We start from the raw sequence: 25,135 nt of genomic DNA, 5'->3' as shown, positions 1-25,135 counted from the left end.
AATTCCTGTAATTCAGTTATGACTTTTGGTTTTGGTTTGCCACCCAAAGATTCTCAATGACCCCATCTGGCCATCCCTATCAAACATTTCTGGGGGCGCCCCTGTGAGGAGGAGGGAGAGAGTGGATTTAGTTTTCTGTCACAGTGAGGCATGTGGACAGTAATAGCTTTCACCTGTTGAGATAAGAGTTCAAACACCCCCCTCCATTCTAAATGACCACAGTGCCAGGCTACCGTTCCTACCGTGTGTGCAGAGTCACTGCAGTGTAAATACTGAGGCCCTTCTGCCTGGACCTCAGTAATCTGAACATAACAGAATGTGCCTCTGCTTGTCGACCCCCATTCATTTCCATTAGGGCCAAGGGGTGAGCAAGGAGGACGCCAGTCACAGTGTAAACGAGATGTCATGTTTGACAGGGTGTGTAAGCTCAGCTCAGTGGAGCAGCCTGCCTCTCGCTCGGCTCAGTCACACACACCTAAACATGAGACAATAACAAGGAGTGCGGCAGGCACAGATAGACAAGAACCTGTCACACAAGCACGGGCATATACGTTGCTCAGGAATGAAACGCTGTCTCCTTAGTTACAGTATTATGAAACAAAACAGGCCTGAAAACCGCAATCACATTCCTTCCCACCCTGACACCCCACGCCCATCACCCTCACTCTCCCATATCTGCCGCCCCATCTGTTCTGCCAACTGCTCCATTACTCCTTCCCTTCATTATTGGACCAGTTTTCCTGCTCGTCTGTCCGACCTTACCTCGGCGTTACACACAAACCCATTACTGAAACTCTCCCCTTTTCTCTCTCCCTTATTTGCCCTCTCCGTCTGATCTGGGCCGCTTTTTATTCTCCTCCCTCAGCCTGGAAGTGGATCGGAGAGAGAAGAAAAGAAATGAAAGAAAACTGCCTCAGACGCCCAAATCTGTATCTGGCTAAGCATCTCCATGGTAGCATGACCCTCTGAAACACCCCATCATGCTCCACTGCACTCAAAAAGGACTGAGAGCAGGGAAGGGGCAAAGCGAGGATGGGTGTGAAGGAGAGACGGGAAGAGAAAGAAACTAGCAGAGCACTGGAGTAGAAGCCTCCAAACCAAACAAGAGGTTAAATCACTTATCATTTCAGTGTTTACGTTTTGTTTCAGCGCAGATTTCCCTCACTTCTTCACACAGTCTAGTATCCTGTTTCTAAAAAAAATAATGGCTGTGAGCTGACTGACTTACTAAATAGCTTACTTTACCAACTCCGCTGCTTGTGAGCAGCCAGAGACAACCGAGACAGCATAAATATTGTGACGCTGACGTTAAGTGTGTCTGGTTTCATCTTGCTGACACAAAAAAATAATAGAGGAGTTAAAAACATTCAACATTCATTTTATTGGTTTGGTTTTTTGAGTACAGTGGTTATTTCTGCCTTTTTCTGGCATTCACAGACAAAACGGACAAATAACAATAACTGGGAACACAAAAAATATAGCTTTCTGATAATATCTGTGGCTCAGTCTAGTAGTTACAACAGATACAACAGTAACTCTCCGTACCTGATTGACACAAATACAAACACTTAATAAACATGTAAAAACTGTCCAAAAACTGGAACTAATACTTTTGAAATTCTGTGGTTTATAAAATGACAGCTATTTACATTCAATTTGAATAATTATCATTTCAAGAACAAAAAAAAAGTGTATAAGTCTGACATTAACAAAAATAAACACTGATTATTCAAACTTGTGATAAAATATATAATATTGATTATAATTAGAAGGTTCCATTATGTACGTTCAAGTGCTATTAATAAAGATGCGCAGGAGGGCCGCCGGGGTCGCAGCCACGTCGGCCCTCCTGTTAGAGTGGCATAAATCAAGGTGCAGCTCAGAGATTGGAGTCCAGGGGGGCAAAAGGTCTACGGTTACAAAATTCAGTCAAACCTCCACCTCTGAGACACAGTCAAAGTGGTTAGTACAGAAAAGTAGTAGTTTTGGGGAAGGTCAGATTCCTCCCCGTCACCACCTCGGTTACACAAAAAGAGGGATAGCATTGTATTACAGCTCAAATACTGTTTTTTTTCTTTGCTTACATACAGGTTATTGTTTAGTCATAGTGATGCAGGGCAGTCTGATTAGAGCAGCGGCACATCAGAAAGTACAGATGGTTAGATGTTGACGCCACTGCTTGTTCCTTATTACTTGGCACAGAGCTGTCTTTACATCTGAGGTCTAATGGTCTCAGTTCACAGCTGCAGGGTGATGTTTTCCAAGCTGAGCAGAAGATCAAAAACAAAAAGGAGGCTGGCGTTCTCTCCACTCTCACCCAAGACCAAAGAGTGACCAGTTCTGCTCTGAAAGCTAACTAAACACACTGACCATAATGCCTCCATCACAGAAGAAAACTATCAACATTAGCAGCTTCTAAAAATCCTCTTGAAAAATAAAGATTTTTTTTTTCATATATAAAAAAATATCTGTAATATTGCTATGCAGTTCTTTTCACTGGACGGGTTTGACTTACAGTCAAATGTGCTTCTTGTATTTCACATGTGTGAGTGTGAACATTAGATTGTGTGAATGTATCAGTATGCCCGGACGAGCAAGCGTGTGTTAGATTGTACTCTTTAATCGTATCCTTCTCTTAGAGTGATTCCCTTTATTAACGACCTCTTCTCTCCGCTCCTCCACTGTGCTGTCTCACATTCTCCCTGTCTTTCTGCAGTCCATCTTCTGATTCCTGGGATGACTGCATGTGCCTGCTAACAGACAGTTTGCTGACTGGACAGTGGGCTCTCCAGGGACATGCTCGTGGGAGACAGGTCTGGACGGGCGCAGGGCTTAAACATGGAGGAGATGTAGAAGGCCTGCAGGCACAGACGCAAAAAAACATGTCAGGAAATATACACAGACCACACACGCTGTCAATCACCCGCTGTTTATAAACACCACAAGAGATCAGAGTGAGGAAATTGAGGGAGAGAGCCTATTGTTTAAGCCAACTCGCTCAACAGAGAGCAGGGGGAAACAAATCCCGTGAAGACAGAGATAACTGTTATTCAAGACTATTTAGACAACAGGGATTTTCAACATACCACCCAGTACGCAGTGAGTCCTCCTTGTATAAAGCCCGTGAGGACGTCAGTGGGGTGGTGGCGGTAGTCAGAGATGCGGCTCAGGCCGGTGTAGATGGCGATCATCACTAAGAGGAACTGTATTAGTGGGCGCAACAGCCGAGCTCCTCGCCACGACAACCGCGCCTGCAGGTAGAACTGCAAGAAACATAGATATTGTTATTATATCACTACTGACTATATAATTACCACATTAAAGTGAATACATGCACGTGGGGGCTTGTGTATTAAAGGGAGAGTTCACCCAAAAATCAAAAATGCATATTTTTCCTCTAACCTGTAGTGCTATTTATCAGTCATGATTGTTTTGGTGTGAGTTGCAGAGTGTTGGAGATATTGGCCATAAAGGTATCGGCCTTCTCTTGGATATAATGGAACTAGATGGCACTCGGCTTGTGGTGCTCAAAGCGCCAAAAAAAACCATTGAAAAATCTCAACAGCAATGTCTCTTTTCAGAAATCATGACCTGCTTACTCAAGATAATCCATAGACTTTGTTGTGAGCAGTTTAATGTAGGAACTATTTTCTACACGCAGAGAGAAGCGTGCATCGACTGTTAGCACACTCAGCTAGCAAACATTACAGCTCTTCTGAAGAGGACGCCATTACATCTTGTGCATGAGCCTATCATCCATGAGTAGATGCACACTTCCTTCTGTGCAGTGATAGGGTTTGGTGGGTGTAGTTCGGTAGAAAGGAAATAGTTCCTACATGAAACCACTCACAACAAGGCCTGCGAAGCCGAGTGCCAACTAGTTCCATTATATTCAATAGAAGGCTGACATCTCTATGGCAACTCACACCAAAACAGTCTAAATTATAAATAGCACGACAGGTAAGAGGGAAAATATGTTTTGATTTGGACCTTAACTGTCCCTTTGATGTATGCCCCACTATCATAAACTGATAACTACCTCATATAATTCAAGTTCTCTAAACACAGGCAGAGACCTTAAAGTGAAACATGGACCTCCACTCAGTCTGCTTCCCACAGGGGAAAGAGAAGCCTGGCACGAGTCCATTAACACTATCTAAACCCTATTTCCTCCTTTTGTTCATCCTCATCTCCTGCCTCTGCGCTGCGGTGCAGAATGGATGTTTGTGTCGGTGAAAATGGGGTCACAGAAGCAAGCGCGATGCAGATGCGGTGCTAGCTTCATTATGAGGAGGCTGGAGGTCTGTCTGGACCCATCGACCACTTGGGAGCACGTGGCCTACATTCCCACGGTGAGGCCGACCCTCACCGGGTGCTCTCTCTCCCTCTCCTATCCCAGCTGAGAGCAGGTGTCACAGTTCCTGCTTTAAACACTAGCAGCTGGCCTCGGTCCGGGTGGCGTGTAGCTACAGGTTTGACACACTCTCTCCAGGTTGTCTGCAGTCTGCTGAAACACTAGCTAGCAGCAAACTTGCATGCAAGGCTGTGAGTCTGTGCCTGCAGTGTGTGTGTGTGGAAGATATGAAGAGGAGAAAAAACAACGGGAACAAACACTGAGGCCCTTGTTTTTCTCAAACCACTTCTTCCCTTCAGCACTTTAGCCTTTTATTCCTCTTATTCAGTCTCCCCCTACTCATCCTTGTTTGTCTCTGTCTGGTAAGAGAAGAGCTGCTTTTTATTTGGACTTCTATAGTGTGCAAGTGCTCTTTCAATTTTGCACAGCAACATCCTCATTTCATTTTGTTCATCACAGCTATACGCTATATTTATAAGTTAACCTGAAGTGTAATTTAAGGGTTAATGAGGGGTAATACAGGAGGAATGTGGACATTTTATGGTTAATAATGTGCTTTTGTCTCCCTCTAACTGTCATTTCTCTCCCTCAGTGCACCCATGACTGCTGGGCAGTGCAGTGTGAGAGAAAGATGAAGAGATGGGGGGGTTGAGAGGGTGTCTCCTGCTGAAAGAAGCCTGTCGATCTCTCAGCAGGCATATTCAGCCCTCCACCCCCTCCTCTAAATGAGACCCACAACAAGGCCTCCTCTGTCTGCATAGCCTCTTCATCTATTCATGTTCCCCGTGGAAAAACATTCTCCCTCATTCTCTTACTCACCCCCGCCCCGCACCCCCCTCTCCCTCCCCTCCTCCCTGTCTCTCTGTCTCACCAGCTCTTTCAGCTTGGAGCAGGATGCCTTTAGAGAATTGCTGCTCTCAAAGATCTCCTCCCTCACGATCAGGAAGTGTGAATATATTTAACGGCACATGTGCTGGTGTTGGTTTGCGCATGTTTAATTAGCTTATCTAGCTAATAGTTGCACACAGTGTTCTTGGCCTCTGGTGAATGGTGTTTTCTCAAATAACTGAAATGAAATTGAGAGTTGTTATATTCCCCCAGCGCTGTAAACACAGCACTGAATACTGTAATTATACAACACAAACTCAGGTGAATATGAAGGTCACATTCCAGATGTGTTCGTGTGTGTGTGTGTGTGTGTGTATTCAAAAGCAAATGTGACTTACTGCCAAGTAGAGCATGGTGTACATTGCGAAGGAAGCATGGCCGGAAAAAAAAGACTTCCTGAAAGAAAAGATCAATATAACATGCCGCAGGTTACACATTAGCTGTGTGACGCCACCCTTGGTAAACAAAACATATAATTTCAGAGCTGAAACACACCTCGCTTCCTCCACCATCTTCTGATCAGACCGCTTGCAGTCCACCTGGGGCACGTAGCTGCCCGGAGTGCAGTTGATGGACGCGTAGGTGATGTTGCAGACAGACAGGAAGTTGGGTCGCAGGCGTCCCACGCTTAGCTTGGCCATGTTGGTGAGAGACTGACCCACACAGCAACCAAACAGGAAGCTTCCTAGCTCCTTGTACAGGCAGGACACATAACAGTTTCGGATAAACGCCCGCGAGTGTACACCTCGGAAACGCACCCGGTAGCACTCACCTAGCGCGATCTGAGAAGGAAACAAGACAAGAGAAACAGGTTAACATAAGTCATACAGTACGGCTGCACAAATACCTGAACAGTGAAAGTATATTTGTTTTAGTTTTAAAACAAACACACGCTCCATTACATCAAAGTGACTTTAACAGTGCCAGAACAGCTATTCCTGTCTTACCGTTAGGCCAGTGATGACAATACCACCACCGATAAGCAGGCTGTCAGGGATGGCCTCTTTCTTCTTGAAGGGGTAGGTGATGCTGGAGTCTCCGCAGAAGAAGCCTCGCCTGTATGGAGTCACTGCCTTCAATTCACATGCGAAGAAGGGGATGGAGGCTGATGAGATGTGGGGGAGATAAAGGGAAGGGGAGGCGGACAAAACAAAAGATGGCTTGATGAGTATCTGTGAGCATGTGGTCTGCGCAGTAACGGTCGCAGAGAGCGCGAGATGCAGAGATACAGTCGGCTAACATAAAGGGGGCCTTCTCATGTCTGACAGGAGCATGAAGGGAGCAGCTTTAAAGAACATCAGTCATCTGGTGACATGGTTTCGGGGGGGGGGATGAAGCATTCCACACATAGCTGCTTCCATCAGAGGAGCAGGGAGAAGAAAGGATGACAGATACAGAAAGACAGACAGATGAGGAGATGGGCATGACAGTGGGGAATTAAGATGAGGAAGGAGGAAGAAGATATTAGGGTGTGTTACAAAAAAAAAACTTCAGTGTGCCAAAGAGAACAATAAACCCTCTGTAGGAAGAGCAAAGTATTTTTCACAATGGTGCTTTGTTGTGGTGGAACATGATGACTTTTACTAATCCATCTAACTGTCCTAAATACAATGTGTGTTCACTACGTTTCCTGGTTGGTCACTAATTATAAGACGTGTCAGGTGAAAGTGGGTCAAGGTCTGGCACTCTTAAGCAAACAAACCACACAGCCGGATGGGGAAAGTCCATTGAGAAAAAGTTGTGCAACATTTTATTGATGACAAAAAGCCAGACAGTTTGTTCATATCCCCAGAAACAGGAGCTGAGCCGCACAGCTTTCGTTCTGTGCTGTACTTCAAACTAATAACCAATAGCCCTGTGAAAGACTGCTCCAGTTCTCTGTCCCATATCCCATGTCCCCTTGTCACCCCATGGAATGCAGCGAGAACATGGGACTAATCATTAACCTCTGTGCCTCTTCCTGTCATCCCAGGCCTGCTGGTTGGCTGGAACGCACCCAGGCCAAAACACAGCTCCTGCCAGGGAATCTCTCAGACTACGTGACTGTGTAGTGCACAGGATACACATTCAGAATCAGGCCAAAAGGAACAACACACACTCAAACGCACAAACAATGGCATGCAAACATGTCCTGAAGCATGATAAATTGACAATTATTAACTGACAAAGGGCAGGGAATGAATACCTGACCCTCTGTGCCAACTTTCAAGATTCGTCCACATCGGTTTTGTTTTAGTTTTATTATTCTGTGTGTTTGCTATCACAACCATACAGTCACACTGCTCATTCAGCCTGCCTTCAATGAACTGATAAAAGATAACAAGGAAATAATCTATAGGTCTGAGGCTATCAGCACAGAAAACACGACATGAGGAGGCAACTCTTAACTGCTGTGTGACTATAGCCGATTTAAAACGTTATGCTGTAGCCAAAACTGTGTGTTAGTGACCTCTGTAGTCAAAGTCATGCTGCCCTGAAAGAAAGACACAACACAGATAAAAGCCAGCCAACTTCCACTTAATTTAAGGGCAGCCTTTGTCAGAAAGTGAGGGAGGGAAACACGTTGCAAGCAGATAGCAGCGGCCATGATGCCAACAAAGAGAGACAGATAGGAAACACCTCTCATCTGACCCTGATCTCTTGCTCATCTCATTCAGACGCCACGTCGACACGCTTCTCCTCACACTCACCACCATACTGCATAAAGGTACCTTACGCAACACACACATGCGCATACAGGTCACATACATGAGTTGCAATTATAGACAAAATAATGAATCATAATGGATCTTTTTATCATTTATTTTTAAGTTCTGGTGTTGTCTGATCAGAATTCCTGCTTTTCTAAAAATAGTTATTTGAATCTTGTGAAACCATGTGGTTATCACTTTGAGTTTAGTTTTATTTAAGAAGTGTGCAGATTAATAAATACACATGGTATACAAATCCCATAATTAGCCGAAATGCTTTTTTCCCTTGGCCAAGATGTTACACAAGGCTACCTAAAATACAACAAAACACAAAGGGAAATTATCTAATGCAAACCATTGAAATTATCCTGCTATTAGTTCTGTAGTCAAATATATTTTAAGACTCTAATAATGTGTAATGTGTGTAATTTTGTGGACACTGTTGCCACAATAGTTAGTAACGGTGTTGTATAAATTACATTTTACCTAAAGGCCTTCTTAAAGGGAAAACTATTTTTCAACCTGGACCCTTTTTTACCATGATTTTGTATCCAACTGACTAATGGAGACAACTAATTTTCAAACTGGCCCAGTGTTTTTGCCACTGTCGGGCTCGAATTGTTATTAGAAGTGTCTGATAACATTACGTTAAGGACCATACAGAAAACACTTTTATTGTTTGTTACTTCTCCTTTAGCGAAACTTGGTTACAAACACTAACAAACAGATCGGGTCAACGAAAGGTAAGATAAGAACATTTAATTTCTCTGTAAGGTCCTTTCCATAACACTGTCAGACCATTATAGTAACAATATGAGCCTGACAGTGGCTTTTAGTGGATGTAAATTGATGGTGCCAAATGCCCCAAGCGGTTACATTGCAGCCTGTTTCCCTGCTGTCGGCTACAGTGCTTTCATTCAATTTAAAATAACAGTCTCCATTAGTCACTTAGACACAAACATGAGAAAATAGGACCCAGGTTAATAAATACCAAAGTTTCTCTTTAATGTCAGACTGCACGTTTTTAGGAACAGTCATGTTACAGAAAACTTCCTCCTTGAGGTAATCTGATAAATCAATATTAGCTTAGATTGTTGGAGTATTAGATAAATACTTAGGGAAATTTTTTTCTTGTCTATTTAACAATGAATTTCCTGTATAAAGGTTTCCTGGTATTTTTATGCCACCTGCATAAAAATGCACACTCATCCTGTAATCTCCTAATCGTAATCCTTTTATCAGTGTGTATCAGACCTTGGTGGAGACCTGCAGAGGTGTGGTCTGGTTCATCTCTGGTTCAGACTGAGTGGGTGTAGATTTTTTTTCATTTGGCGATAATGCAATACACTTTTCAATGTGTTAATGTGTACACGTGTTGCTTAATATGTGAGTATATGAGAACAGGAGAAAAGAATGATTGTGCTGCAGGTGAGCATGATGACGCCAAAATAATCAGAATGCATTGTTATGACTATTGTAGTTTTAGGTGACTGTCAAATCAGGGACCTGGGTCTGGAGGTGAGTACACTTGACCACAAAGTCCAGTTCATTTGATTAGTGTGAACACGCTGCATGCCAGTCCGTGCTTGGGTCCACTTAAAAAGGTATTCAAAAAAGTAGGGTACTGTTTGCATCAGGTGTGAAAACCAACTGTACCAAAACATGTAAGTGGACTGCTATTTATCGCATTTAGCTGCTGGCGAGTTGCAAACACATTTCTCAACGCCTCCGCTCTGTTTCAAAACCCGCATATGTGCACAGCACATGCCTATCTCATCTTCTGAACTTTTGGACATTTTTTGCCTTTAATGGACAGGACAGTTAAGTGTGAAAGGGGGAGAGAGAGAGGCGATGACATGCAGCAAAGGGCCACAGGCTGGACTCGAACCCGGGCTGCTGCGGCAACAGCCTTGTACATGGGGCGCCTGCTCTACCACTAAGCCACCGACGCCCCGAGAAGGTCATTCTTGAAATTGTCTCCTAAAAATAAACCATAGAACGCATGATACGAAGGTCGATTCCATTGAAATCCTGCAATTGGCGCTTACTACATTGTGACACGTAGATAATGACGCAAGTAAACTCGGGTATGTATCAATATTTCTAATGTAAAGGTTGAGCAGTATAAATCAATCGTACCTAATATGAAAACCTTATTAATGACACGTCAACCTTTGATTGGGGGTTGACGATTTGAATTTACTGACCATGCAATCACAAGTACTTCAAAGGATACAATAAGTAATGCAGCTTTTTTATGCCCAAATGTGGACAACGCAGGTTTTACACATGGGGTGTTCTTTGTGTGCTCAAATGTTTCAACATAAAGTACAGCATTTTACATTTATTCTGCCATAAATGAGCTACTTCAGATGTAAAGAGGTCAACTTTGTGGCAAATATTGCTTTCCATACCATCCATTAACAGGCTTTCTCTGCGTCCTCATCACATTCCACAATATGGACAGTCCTCTCTCAATAATCAATATTTTTGCTGCGCTGGCGGAGAGGTAATGGACAGATCCTCCATTAAGGCCACTCTGTGGTTTCAGAAGAAACAAGGACTTTTTAAGGGATCATTTTCAATACATATGGAGGCCTAATGGGAACCTGAAGTGCTGAGCCAGATAGCAGCATATTTTATGACCTGCCAGAGCTGATGGCTGTTGTTCTCCCCAATTTTTGCATGAAGTCCATGGACACAGTCTGCACTAATGGCCATGCACCAAAGATCACTCCAATGTGGCAAAGCTGTTCGCAAAGCTTCTCAACAAAATAAATTTACTTCAACCTGAGTTGGGTCACAAATCCTCAGTTCTGTACAATACATAGAAACAGAGTGCTAGAAACCACATGCAAAGCTATTCAGTATTTGCACAGTCCTATACAAATTACAAGCTCCTGTGTCACAGTCAACCTCTGTGCTTCACAACTACATTAAAACTGTTTTCACAACAAGACACGAAAACACTCCAGAGACCCTCACATCATCTGTCAGGCAGCTGTGAGCAAATCTCTGCACCTGGCCAAGACATGCTCAAAAAGAGAGCCAGGCCAGGAAGGCCTGCGAGGGGACCCAAAAGGAGGCGGAGGAGCGGGTCGGCTCACACAGCCAGGCCAAAATGTGCTGCTCGCTGAGCCTGACACTCAAAGCAGGAATGCTTTCAAATAGTCAAAAGGGACAGAAAGAAAGAAAGGGGGGGAAAGAGGAGAAGGAGGGAGGGAGGGAGGAGAAGAGGAGGAATGAGAGCAGAGGGGATATGTGCCTCACTCTGAGAAACTCTTCTGGTTCTAATTTACACATCTATGACCACAGCCCAGAATGAGCTCACTGTGAGAGGAGAACAACAACAACCAAAAGCAAGAAATAAAAAAAAAACCTATGGAGAAAGTGATTAAAGACAGAGTGGGGGAAAAAAGAAAAAACAGGGCAGATGATGGTTATTTATCGACATGCTTTACGGTCGTACTGCTAAACATCTGCTGATCGATACAGCATCAAACTAAAAACTAGGCTAAAAAACATGGCCAGGAGGCTAGAAAATTGACAAATGGGGGTGAGGGCAGTAATACTGGGGTGAGAGAAAACTGGAGAGACAGAGCCAAGAGAGATGCGGTGAGGGTTTCTCTACAGAAAACAGCAGACGGAGGCGATTAGTGGTGGTTCTGGAATGTGAGGGTCAGAGATCTGGGCTCTGCTGGGACCCGCTCTGTAAACACGACCCCACGTCAACCAGCAGAATATCCCCAACACACATACGGATTTAACTACACTCACACACACATAAAAACCACACTGGGATGCAAACAAACCAAACCCAAAGCCACATAAACTAACACACAACCAAACAAACCGCCAAAAAACCCACCAGCACCTTGACAAAAACCTAATCAACCAAACAAACCATGCAAGAGCCAAACAAGCCTTAAAAACATGGACTGAGGCAAACAGCCTCACAAAACCAAATGAGCTGCTGTGGATGCTGCTGGTTGTCTGACAAACAACCTGGGCATCCTCATAGATTAGCATGACACTTAGCCTAAAGCTATATCTAATGACCATCTGCTTCACCACACTCAATAATGTTTGACTGTGCAGGCCTCGTTCTACATTTGCCCTTTGATACGAGGACAGACGATTGGTGACCTGTCAACACAGGTCCATTTGGCCTGCAGTGTAGGACGAGGCTGAGCCTGGGCTGCGGCCCAGCTTGCTGCTACAGCTCCCTTCAGGGGTGGTCCACCCTCGCTGGGCCCCTCACCAGCTTGCATGTGCCAGTGTTTCCCAGCAAAATTTTAAGCTGCTTGTTTACCTTCAAGTCAACCTTGCAAAAAATAGTAAGCTGGTGAACTGAACCCTGAAGTGTCGTAATTTGAATCTTTGGGAGCATGATAATCCCTGGTAACGACATTACAAGGAGCAGCGTGACGGCCTGCCTAACACGCTCATAAATAGCAGTTTCCAGTTGGGCTGGGTGGGCTCGTACAATTATTTGTGCAATAATGACTTTAACTGCACAAAGCTGTCTGCGTGCGCTCGCCTTGATCTGTTCTTTCATCTAATCACCATTCAGTTTGAGTCAGGTACTCTGAGGGTAAAGCCCGGTCTTTTATGTTTTACCTGAGTCCAAGTCTTTGTTTGAAGAGGCAGACAGGAAGAGACTGTAGCTATACACCATCACGCAGGCTCAAGCACACAAAAGAACACAGAGACTGTTGTACTGCTGGGCAGGTAACACTTAAACAGGAGGTGAAGTCATCTGCACTAAGGCTGTGATTATGATTGGCAACCATAAACTGCCACAAACCCAATTAAATGCTGTGCGTGTATGTTAGTTTCCTAAAAGGTGGTTCTTCCTGTTCATCCATGGTGGCCCAATCAAGGTAGCGGAGAGGTGGAATAAGGGTGTGTGTGGTGGCCCCCTGCACTGACACACACCCATGTCTTTTTCCAGTAATTGGCTGGATTGTTCTGAGAGACTCGTCTGTTTTGTCTGCCCTGATGGTGGCACAAAGGAAAAATCAGCGAGGAACAAAGAGGGATTGAGGAGCCACAGCAGTCTTGGATCTTTTGTTAACCATCTGCTATCATCAGCATCTCCTGCCGCTGGACTCCACACAGCCTCTTTAAGTAAATACCTACTTCTTAATTTACCATGGCACATTATCCCAAGGCCCTGAAAGAAACAGCGAGATGGCTGAAAGCACATCACTAGCTGACAATGCTGATATTTATGAAGCTTTTGATGTGCGAGATCAAACATGAAAGTGCACGTAAACTAAAATACAATGTTTCTTGTGAGCAAGGTGGTTCTGACTGTCTTTATATTGCTTTAACTTCCACCAGCGCACCAGGAGAGCTCCTGCTTGCCCCCTTTTCTCTGTTACTGTTTCAGCTGGCCGGTGGAGACATGCTTCCCACAGCTGCTTCTGTTCTCTCCACACTTCACTGACCTGCTTCCTGGAGCCCTGCTTTGGAGTTCAGGGCAAGAGTGGTGAGGCCTGAAGTGGGCTGTGTGTCTGCCTGTCTGATTCAGCAGGAACATAAAGGACCCGCCGCTCTGGTATGTACCTTGGAAACTTTAAAGGAGCTCTCTGGTGGTTTTTGCGGTGAGAAGGTAAGGGCGTGCGCAGAGAGCTGATGGCTGGCAGTCTGCAATGTGAGAGCGACACGGGGTTGTGGTTGAGACTGCCGGGGAGGTATCTGGCACAGAGCAGCCTCATTGCCGTGGTGCTGTATGTATGGCAAGAGTTGAGGGCTGCAGGGCTGTTTTGCCGGTGTGTTTTGGATAACAGGGGAACATGCTGTTGGAACGACTTCAGAGCGACGCCTGAGAGGATGAAGGGAAGGAAGGCTCCGGCAGGTGACACAATGATAAAATGGTCCCGATGATGGGTAACCATGCCATGGCGCCAAGGGGGGCTGTCTAAGTCTCCTTATGGGGGGACAGACAGAGAAAGACAAGTCATTAATTCTGAAAGACGCAAAGGCGGGGCAACAGGCTGTACTCAGATACAGGTAGATACTTCGATGGTAAGCCTCTCCAAACCCATTGCAGCTAATGAGCACTGAGGTTTAGAATACTATACACATCTTTGTTCACTCATTAGGGCTAATACCTATGGACCACCCTGGGCACTTATGGAACTGTCATCGAGGAGGAGATTGCAGCTGCCTCATTAAAAGTACATTTGAAGCTATTTACAATCCAAACCGTCTATCCTTCTCAGTGCTACTTCCTCACTAAGACATAAACAGACAGCTGTAGATAAGATCCCTCAGGCGCCCCTGGTTCTGACCTCTGACCCCTACTGTAGATCCTCAACTCCTTCCACGCCTTACTCTGCTCTCCAACCCTGAGGCTGTTCACTCATTCAGGCTCTCACTTGCCCCTCAGCCCTTAGGCACCTGAGACATTTCCAAGGCCTCAGCCGTCTCTGGTGTGCTAATGGGTGAAGGAAGACGTATTGGCGGCAAAGTACATGTGCCCATATAGTCTGTCTGAGGAGTCTAAGGAAGGGTGCAGCTAATGGATTCCTGAACCTCTGCAGTGCTGTCAAATGGGAAAAAGATGCATTACACTAACGAGAGAGAGAGTAAGCGAAATCACTTCTTCCACTGACTAATGATTTGACTGAGCCATTTTTAATGGCTCTCCATCTGTCAGCCGCAGAGTGACGCCAGTGTGTTCCATAACTTTCCGAGCACATTTGATCAGGGCCTGAAACGCGCTGCAAAACAGGACCGGCAAATTTGTCAACAAACAGCACGCACATGGCAGCTATAGTAGGGTGTCCACATTAGCAGCCACAATGACGCATAAATGCCCACACCCACACTTTTACACACAGGCACGCACACACATAAATACACACACACATAGGAGACAATTTAATATTCCTGGCCCTACACACACACCGACATGCTGTGACGTGTTGGTTTCTCGCTGTCTCACTCACTTGGCAGCTTTCTCTGCCAAAAGAACAGCACCAGGAATCCTCTAACATAAACCCGCCGCCCGCCCAAAACACACATGCAGACGTAAAACACACACATTCAAACACCTCGGTCGCTACAATGCTGGAACACCTTCAGTCTTAAAATAGAGTTTGGCTGAAGAAACGAGGGGGAAAATGTAAAGGGGGCTAAAGGAGCGATAAGCTGGAGGGAGGGAGAACTTTTAGAAGTCAGATCATTGAGGTAGATACCGGCCCTCTCGTCCTGGCATGCTGCTTCACGTCTAGAACAAAAACACACACTCGCACACAACAGTAATCAACTGATTCCAACTTTCTTTTTCAACAGTATCCAAAAACTACTTCTGTTTTTACAGAATGAAATCACTTTCTGTTTTACACAGACAAATCTATGCCATCTTAAGTGTGGAAGAATGTCTTTCTTTTGTATTTTAACCCCAGCCTAATCTTATGTATATGTCAAGTATAATACAATTTCACAATTAACCTCTTCAAGGAGGTCAAGCCTTGTGGCAAGCATAATGTTCCTCTAAGCCATATGAGCTAATACTGGGTTTCCAAGTGCCACTTCCAATCATCCCCCAATTACTCTTAAGAGCGGCAATAACTGGCTTTATTAGGGTGATGACAGGGTGAGGACCACCTGTGCAGGAGGGACGCAGCAATGCGGGCTGGGAGGCCTGTTCCTGCATGCTCTGCAGATATGACAAACACCCGACACCTCCTGACCTCTGGGTGGCTGGACGCTCGGTCTCAGATGCAGCCACAGGGCGCAGATTCTGTCAGCTCTGTCCCGGTCAAACCCCTGCTGTCCCACCAGGAATGCATGCACGCACTTATATGCACAAGCAAACACTTGCATTCTGTGGCTTATGCTAAATGTACTGACACTGAGCTGAACCAGAACAATCAATCTCTGGGCATCATCCATCATGAGCATGTCAGAACGGCGCCATAAACAACACTGCCTTATTACCGGAGTACAACAGTGTTAGGCAAGTCCGGTGATGAGTAAGAGTGTGAGCAGGTAACCTGAGTCAAAGCCTCGGTGAACGTGCTCGATATCGCAGGATTACACAGACACAATAAAGTTTATTCATAAATCCACAATACTGACTTTATGGCGCCACTTTAAACGTGAAGTAAATACTGCAACACATGAGGAGACTGAAAACCTCAGATCACTGAGGAATCCCTCTTCAGCTGATAGCATAATGAGGATAGGATGCTTCGGGGTAAATTCCACAGTTACAGTAGAGAATGAGCCCCTTTAACAGGGTGAATAATGCCTGCAGGTCAGCCGTCTCAGAGAATCTGATGAGGGCATTTTTAAGGGAAAATTGGGTTAGTCAGAGATAACAGGGTTTAGCTTAATGAAGGGCCCAATTCATCTCCGCTAAGTGATGGCATTCACAGCCGAATGCCTGCAGATGAGTCAAGGTCAGGCTTCTGCTGATAGCTGTCATGATGGTTAACAGTGCAGACAGGCAGGACGGAGTCAGACAGCCGGGAATCTGTAAGTAATCTTCTAGTTTATGACAACTGTAAGAAAGAGTGTAACAATAAGTTGTATTGTACTATATCGTTATTTCAGTAAGCGTAGTGATGCTTCACAGGAAGTGTTGCAGCTACTGATCTGAGATGATAAGTCATTTTTTTGTCAGCCCATCTGATGTCTAACTTTGCTTGTTAAAACTTTAAAGTACTTTTTTTTTTTATTTATCTCAACCTCTCAGACCTTATCATTTTCTAATGTTGAAAATCAGAAATTGGCTTAGTATGTGCAAAACACAACTCACCGCGACAAATTCAAGGACATGGAGAGAGTTTGGGTGGAAAACCCTAACCCATTACTTCACTACACCTAAAATAAAGAACAAACCAACTGGTTCACAACATGTTGGTGGATATGTGTGGATAGAGAGTCAAACCACACACATATTTTTTGGGAAAAATGTGAGTTACAATGAAAGAAGTTCTGGGATTTGCAAAGTTATGTACCTCAGACATATAAATAATTGTGTCATTGATAATGACAGATACTTAACCAAGATATTATTGACCACAAGCAAGAGGGCAATAACAATGAATTAGTACAAGACTGAACCTGCTACTGCAGATCAATGGTTATACATTTAGAAGAAAGATTTATACTATGGCGAAATCGACCTATCTGCTTAAAGTGAGAGAAGTGTTTTTGCTGTCTTCCTCAATAATGGACACTTGTAACCGTGACTGTTTTCTGTTTTTCACCTCTTTTTGTTTGTGTTCTCTTTCTCTATCTTTAACTTAATGATACATCTAGATGTACTCACAAACTACAATTTAATAAACATCAAAGTTAAAAAAGAAGAAGAATCATGAATTTAAAGTGGAAAAAAATCAGCCCATTAAATCAAACCAAACTTCTGCACTTGTCTCATCCACTGCAAGAAGGTGACCTCCTTTAACTTTAGAAATACACATTCGGTCACAAGACTAAGTGACTCTCTAAATCCTCTCAGCTGTGAGGCTCAGTGACTCAGTCAGTGTTGTAATCTAGTCAGAGAGGGGATAAGAGGGGTCGAGGCACGCAATTTTGTGAGAAAGCAAAGTGGCGTGCCCAGTGTGCGTCTTAAGGAGGAGAACTGAGAGAGGTCATTTCCTCCATTGTGCTGACTGATGGTGAGTTGCTCGCCACTTCCTACACGCAAAACAAAGCTGCTGAGGAGTGTGTGGAGGGAACAGCTAATAGCATACCTGCAGGGGTTAAGAATAACACGGCAACGAAAGTAACTGCCTCACACTGTTGTTTTTCTGCCAGCTTACTTCCTATGCTTTAACTGCCAACGAGGCTGAGACCTGTCAGTCTGCCTGGACGGGTTCTGCCTTTCTCGTGTTTGTTGCCGGTCCAAATAACCACACACACACACACACAACACTGATGCTCGTTCCCTATCGTAGTCATGTGAGATGACGACATGAAACTGATGAAATTATTCAATCTCACTCTTGAATGAATATCACAGTCAAGTACAGCAGGTAGATCCGGCAGAGGTTCACCAGATTTCAGATGCTAGACTGAACCGAAGAGGAGAGTAATTTACTTTTACTCAAGTCCCGAGGGGTGCAATGCTGGAGTTTGATCTGAACACATGAATCAGTTCTTCCAAGCACAACATGAACAGTACACCATTAAGAACTGCCTATGTTTATGTTAATAACACAATTTAACTGCTAAAAAAATGTTTATGTTGGTCTTCCCACATTTATGCGACTAAAGGATTTGGAGACTTTTTCTGCCAGTGAAAAGTTCAGTCTTACCTTTACAGTGATTTATTAACTATACTGGCACAACGAGGGTGATTGTGACCATATTAAGCGTCAATTCATACACCTGTGTTAATCCTATAGTGACGATTATGCTGCCCTGTGATGAATCAAAACACGACTTGACCAAATCTTATCACACAGATGTCTCTGTTATTATATGTCTCCAAATGATGGATAGTGATTACTGTGATTAATCTGGCCATTTTTATCATCAATGATGTTTACCACAGGTGGGACCAAGTCACAAGTAAGTTTCAAGTCTTTGCCATCAAGTCCCAAATCACATCCTGAGTCCTAAACTTTGAGTTTTGAGTCCTAAACAAGTCATAATTTTTCTTTTCCACAAATGTGATGCCATTTTCAAAACAGATAAATAATATAAGACATTTAGAAAAAGCATGAATGCTTTGTTAAAAACAAGTTTGTTGGACATAAATGCGTATCTGTCTGTAATTTTTGACGTTTTACATACTGCAATTTGTTTCTTGTTGACCACTGTGTAGTTTTTATATGGGAACAAAAATAGTTGGTGTTATATATCAAGCTGGCGCTCAGTAACGTAAGCTCATCATGGTTCTCTCTTGCAACTTGACTGGAAAGTGTGAGATTGGTGTCAACTTGCTACGAGTGAAAAGCGTTATTTTAGTTGATTCAGGGAAATGAATTGCGGAACTCTTTTTAAATAGCGTACTTTGTAAGCTTAGGGGAAGGTATCAAGTGGTTTGAAGTCAAAATGGTTAAGTCCATTTAAAGTCATGAGTCCAACTCCAGTTGCAAGCCTTTTTTGATTTTGTCAAGTCAGGTCTAAAGTCATCAAATTTGTGACGTGAGTCTGTCTTCTGTCCACGTCATGTGCCTCAAGTCTACACCTCTGTTGTTTACTGTTTACCAAGTATAAAAAACATCAGCAAGCCTGTTCTATAAGTTAAAAATCTTTGCTTTGTGATTTCTGGTTACACAAAATAGGCAAAAAGTCATCATACTGTGTTAGAAAGTCTGGTCTTTAGTTTAAACGTGGAAAATAACATGTTAAAAAATGATTGATGGATTACTTAATGATAATACACTCATGCCATGTCACAATTAGCTTTTCAAATCCACTGACAGGTGGAACGCACTAGTTGCTATAATAGAGAAACTCCTTTTAACCACTCCTTTATTATGGTCATGGCCTCTGAGTTGTTGTCAACATGTTGTTACTGATGTTTCTAATTCTCCCAGTAAAAACTGATGGTACATTTTGTTTAATAATAATCCTGTGCAGCCCCTCAGCTGAACACTGTAAAGGACTTGAAGCTGACATCCAGTAATGCTGCAGGGAGAGGGGCTAAACAGCTCGGTCAACAGAGGTAATTTTCGGCACGAGAACGCGCGCATGTTTTTATCCCGATTCCCACGTTCTTCTCCCGGGAACTTCGGAAGTTACCATGGGAACAGATGAATTCCCGGGACAACTCTGCTCCTGCCAGCTGAGCCCCCACCTCCCTCCCTCCTTTCCTCCCTCCTTCCCTCCTGCCCCCACGTGCACCGAGGGGAACGAGCTGAAACTTCTCAGCCCGTTTGAACAGTTTCCATTTGACTTCTGGAAAAATGCTTTGCAGCTTCGTTAACTCCAACAAATCCCCGTGCTGTGTGTTTTTCAACTCTGCTCAACCTCCTTATAACCTCTAAAGAGTTAATATGATCTGCTAAGGTGGTGTTGACACATGCTGCAATCAACACACATGCTGACATAAGTGTGTGGCGCCTTTACAGATATAAAAAGTGAATTATTGTGAATTTAAAGCTTTAAAATGACTTATAAAGTGGTCTTGTGTGCATTTTTAGAAGAGTTACGGTAGTTTAACTACTGTTATTTAGTGATAACAAAAAAAAAGCTCGCCTTAAGTCAAAATATTGATTTAAAAGATGTAAATATTCTCACCGACACAAAGACAAATTACATCCAAACCGACGAGCATCTTCCTCTTGGTGCAAAACGATTTCTCCTCCTCAGGTTGGCTGAGGAAATGCCTCCCACCTCCATTCTCCTTCCCGTCCCCGACTCCTCCGCTGTCAGATAACCGCAGCTGGAGCTCCGCGTCCCGGGGCAGCGTGTTGCCGTGGGTACCGGTGGAGTTAAACTTCTGCATGTCTCTACCTAAATAAGTCCAAGACAACTTGTTAAACAGAGTATCTGAGGTGAGTCTGTGTTGTCGTAGGTGGCTGCTGGATGATTTTTTTAATTCCCAAATTTCTCAGTCCGTCCGTCGTCGGTGCAACAAATCCATGTCAACGGAAGTTTGACAGCAGCCGCAGACCCTGGTTAACCGACCGACCGACCGCTGGGTGAGGTGAAGTTAAAGGTTTGGCATTAACAAGCAAAAACATAGAAAGATGGAGGCTACTTGGAAATCAGATGGAAAACAAACATCCGACTAAACTTCAGCTCAGTTACACCTCAACTTCTTCTGAGAGGGAGCGTGTTGTACTCTCTGCCCTAAAAACGTCCCGAACAAGACCAGTGTTCACGTTTATGTCAAACGACACGAATGAGAAACTCAATGTTGGGTTCAGACAATAAAAGCCTCATTGTCAGTTTAAGAGCTGTAATGCTTTTATTTTGGTTGCAAAATAGTGCTACTTCCGGTGGTAGCCGCTTCAGCTTGACGCAGCTGCAGAAGCCAACAAAATTAATGTGTAACGATGAAACTGCAGCTCACAGCAACATGCTCGATCCAGCTGACCTGACAGCTGTTGGGCAATGCATGGTCCTCTTCACTGAGTTGTCTTTTGTCCTATTAATATGTCCCACCCATGTGTGGACACGTCCCACATAATGAGATTTTGTTTTCCTTTGCACAAACCCTGCAGAAAAGAACTAAAGCAAAACCTTTCAACAGGCCAGTCTTCCTAATATCAGCCTGTCTAATGTAACAATTAATGTAGTCTACTCTTTGGTGGTTTCATTGCACTTTATCCGACAAAAAAAGTCATCAACTATCCTTTGTTTATTTATTTTTTTAATGTATCTTACCATGTGTCCTCATACATGCAACACTGCCAATTAGATGTTTCCACAATATTGACTGCAGCTGCTTGACTGTCTGCCAATGCACCAGACAAATAGCCTATAGCCTACACACACACAGACACACACATACACACAGTCAAATCACAAACTGACCACAAGATATAGTCTTTCCGTTGGGAAGCTTATTGTAAGTTCATGAAATGCATGTTCCCATAAATTACATTTCTTAAATGAATCAATAAGCCACACATGCCTCTTGATTCCTTGGTGATAAGCTGCTGGTTGTTGTTATTAACAGGCTGGTGCCTTGCTCACTGAGTGTAGAAAGCTGTGGGTAAGAGGTTTCCTGCCACCTGGTGTAAAACTGAAGCACAGCTGCTTCAGCTTCTCAGAGGGTCCTCAGTGTTTTGAAGCGATTTGTCTGTGGTGGTTATTGTTGTTTGTCACACATGAATTAGGGCTGCAACTGGCCATTATTTTCATTGTTAATTGATCAGTTTATTGTTTGGTCTGTAAAATGGAAGAAGACAGAAAAAAACTAACATATAATTTCTCTGGGTTTCTGATTTGCATTTAAAGGACCAGTGAGTGGGATTTAGTGACATCTGGTGGTGTGGTTCCAGAAGTGAAGCTTCTCCCATGTGCCAAGGTGCCAACATAAACTGTAAAACTGATGGATGTAGCTACGGTGACGTTACCCATTGGTTTGTGGACCCTTGTTCTGAAGCCTCAAGTTTGGCATTTTGGCTGTCGCCAACTTGTTCTTTTGGAGCCAAGAGTTACCTTATTTGGAGGAGAGGCTGGTGCTGTGGAGAAGCAAGGAAAGCTGAGTGCACTATCAGCAGACAGCCTGTCACTCAAAGTGGCCCACCCTTAATTAAGTCTTGATAAACAGGTGAGTTTCAAAAAAAATAATTCCCTGGACAGTTGTAATGGACAGAGTAATTAGCTAAAGAAACCAAAACCGTCTTTTGTATCAGACTGTAAACATGTTTATCTCTGCTTTAAAGCTGGACATTTTAATATGGGGGATTTACTGGCTTCTGGAGCCAGCCACAAGTGACCATTCAAGGACCTGCAGTTTTCTGCACTTCTATGGCAACCCGGTCTCACTCTGAAATTGCTGAAATCCTGCGCTTGGGCAAAGACTTGTGGCGTCAGACACTGACTAAAAAGCCGTCCTTTAACATCGGCATGGTACGTAGCCAGTCGCTGTTATAGTTTCATGGCACTTGAAGGCATCAGAGGGAAACACATCAGGACACAGACGAAAGTTAAAGCCATGACAAAGTCACCTGGGTGGGAGGGGTGGAAGGATGGGTCCAACAAACACCAACTGCTGAAGGCAAAAAAAAAAAAAAACATCAACAGTTTACCAGTTTACTGCATTTATTTTGAAAGAGACTGTATGTAAATGGTAAATTTCTTGTGAAAATAAAAGTATATTTTGAAAGAAGACAATGTGTGTATGAAGCAGAACTTGACACAGCGTCCCAGAATGTCAACAACCAGCGCACTCAGGGTACCTTTCATGTAGGAAAGTCCATGACCAAGCGTCGATATGTGATCAGGTCGGAGTTAGAATGTGTTGTTCATGGAGTTTGCCAGTCGGGTGCCAAGCGTGTAGGAGAACTACAGTGACTGATGCGAAAACGTGAATGGCCTTATCAAGAGCAAGGGATTGATTTGTCTGCTCTGGGCTACTGTAGAACAGCATGGTGGACTCCATGGAAGAGGACTTGCTGTGTATGTAGATCAAGCCTTTGGGACAAGCACCAGGCTAAATAGAAAATTTTACATAATGGCAAAACATGGAATAACAACGTCAGTGTCCATTGAATTACTTTGAAAAAGGCACTTCTATAATACATTTTTTGAGCATTGCAATCCCTGCACTTTACTATGAGAATGAGATCCATAACAAAAGTGTAACAGAGCCACACAATTAAATATTTTTTACCCCCAATCAAGTTAGCGGAGAACTAAACTGGAACTTAGCCACTTGGGTGCCATAAGTCTTGATTCGCCCTGCCTCCAACACTGTATCCAGTTGTCTTTATACACAGTGATTCTTATTGGCAGGTGATTATAAACTAAAGAAAACATAGTAATGAATAATATATATAATATCTGCCAATAATCCTACACACTGGAACTTAAAAGCTAACCTAAATCAAGAATTCCAGTAGCCTATATTATTTCCATTGCCTGGGACATTTCAATCAATATTTGTGAACATGAGCTACTCTCTCTCAAAGCCAGAAACCAGAGAGGGAAGTGTCAAACTTGTGATGTCATAGGGTTTAAAGTCTGGAGTTGCAACATAGACAATGACTGGTAGCCTGATTTGGTGGACCCACAGAATGCTTGTTTTCTTCTTTATACCCAAAGGAGCTTTATGACATCACAAATTTGAGTTTTAGCACTACAGCTTTGAGACTTGGGAGATAGTTGTTTATGTTTACTGAGAATTTTGTACTGTCTTAGACCATAGGAATAACATGTAAGATTTTTGAAAATGGGTGAAATTCCCCTTTAAAGCTTTTCATGTCCTTGATTTTTAGAAAATAGAAAACAAATTATACATTTGTCTGCCATTAGGATAATAGGGCTGCTGTGAAATACCTAGATAATTGAAAAAGACACTTGATATTGTAGTGGAAAGCAAATATTAAATGAGAATTAAAGGTTAATCAAACATTTCAGTTAAAACATTGCAATTAAACATTGCAATGGAAAATTTGAAAAGAAAACACTGTATTTAGGAAATTAAAAAGGAACAGAACACTGAAAATTACCCAGAAAATATCAAAATAGCTTTTGTTTTCTTACTCAATTTTCCGTTTCCTTGAGCTATGTGTAAACCGGAAGGTGTAGCCTGCCTATAAGGCAAAACCCTAAATCCACTAATGTTCAGATAGTAAATTTACTCTTGGATTAACAGTTAATCTATGACATCTAATGTAAACCTCACTGTCTTACTTGTCAAGGTCCATTCTTTCCTTGCAAAGCTGTCACTGCTAATGCTGATATGCATATGCACCAAAATCTGAATTTAAACCAACCTTGTTTTTGATTATGGTGTTGCTAACTGATAAAATGTATAACGATATTTACACAAACCACGGGTGATTTGAGGTAACAGATTCAAAAAGGAAAGGAGAACCAGACATGAAAAAGGACAACTTTCATTTAGTGAAGGTCATTCTCCATTTTAAAGATCCATATAAATATTTTTTCTCATTCTCCATCGCTTAGTAGTTTTTACACACACTAAAGATACATCTCCTTAAAAGCGACACACATGATAACAGAGAGGTCCATATATTAAAGTGCAATAGGGTCGTTTTTCATGTACTTATAAGCACCTTTGTAGATGTGTGTCTTCACCACAGCTGTACTTTTTTTTACCTGTGACTTTTCTTTGGAGATTCCCTCACCGATGCACCACAGACAGACAGACAGACAGACAGCAAGACACCAGTTTCACATGTGTTTTAGGATCATGCAGTGTTAGAGTTCTACATTAACTGTAGGTCGAGATTGATAACGCATAGTATAGTGCCATATAGCCTGACCTTTTCTTTTAACATGTCTGTCTGTTGTGGTGCATTACTCATTTACCTCCACTAGATGGCTGTAAGTCATCATTTAGTGGCCAGAAAATCAGAGAAAGTAAATGTACTGTATATCAACAGTAGTCACTGAGGAGTGGCTCTAAGATGGCAGGAGTCACAATTATTTCTCCTCTAGTCATCTGATATCATTTTGTTTTGTGTCTTAATGGAAAATTGGATTTGAACATATGTTGTAGCAGCTTTGAATATCGCACATGTATTGCTGTCACTGTCTACATGTTGGCGTCAACGCCCTCGGATGTTCATGAGCTGATTTTCCATCT

The 25,135-nt window shown here is 43.2% G+C and overlaps 1 protein-coding gene across 1 annotated transcript; it reads right to left on the bottom strand.

Annotated features, from left to right (window-relative positions):
- Positions 1-1,357: 1,357 nt before the first annotated feature.
- Positions 1,358-20,749, bottom strand: ppap2d (phosphatidic acid phosphatase type 2D). Its single transcript, XM_050068880.1, has 6 exons — positions 20,146-20,749; positions 6,190-6,347; positions 5,738-6,024; positions 5,581-5,638; positions 3,087-3,263; positions 1,358-2,858 (listed from the first exon to the last, which is right to left on the bottom strand). Exons 1-6 carry the CDS (start codon positions 20,351-20,353, stop codon positions 2,754-2,756), a joined length of 993 nt encoding a protein of 330 aa, XP_049924837.1. The 5' UTR covers positions 20,354-20,749; the 3' UTR covers positions 1,358-2,753.
- Positions 20,750-25,135: the final 4,386 nt, after the last annotated feature.

The sequence above is a fragment of the Epinephelus moara genome, chromosome 18 (genome assembly GCF_006386435.1).
Source record: "Epinephelus moara isolate mb chromosome 18, YSFRI_EMoa_1.0, whole genome shotgun sequence".
Lineage (NCBI taxonomy): Eukaryota > Metazoa > Chordata > Actinopteri > Perciformes > Serranidae > Epinephelus > Epinephelus moara.
The sequence above is the reverse complement of the archived record's forward strand: the minus strand, read 5'-3'. Positions and strand labels throughout refer to the sequence as shown.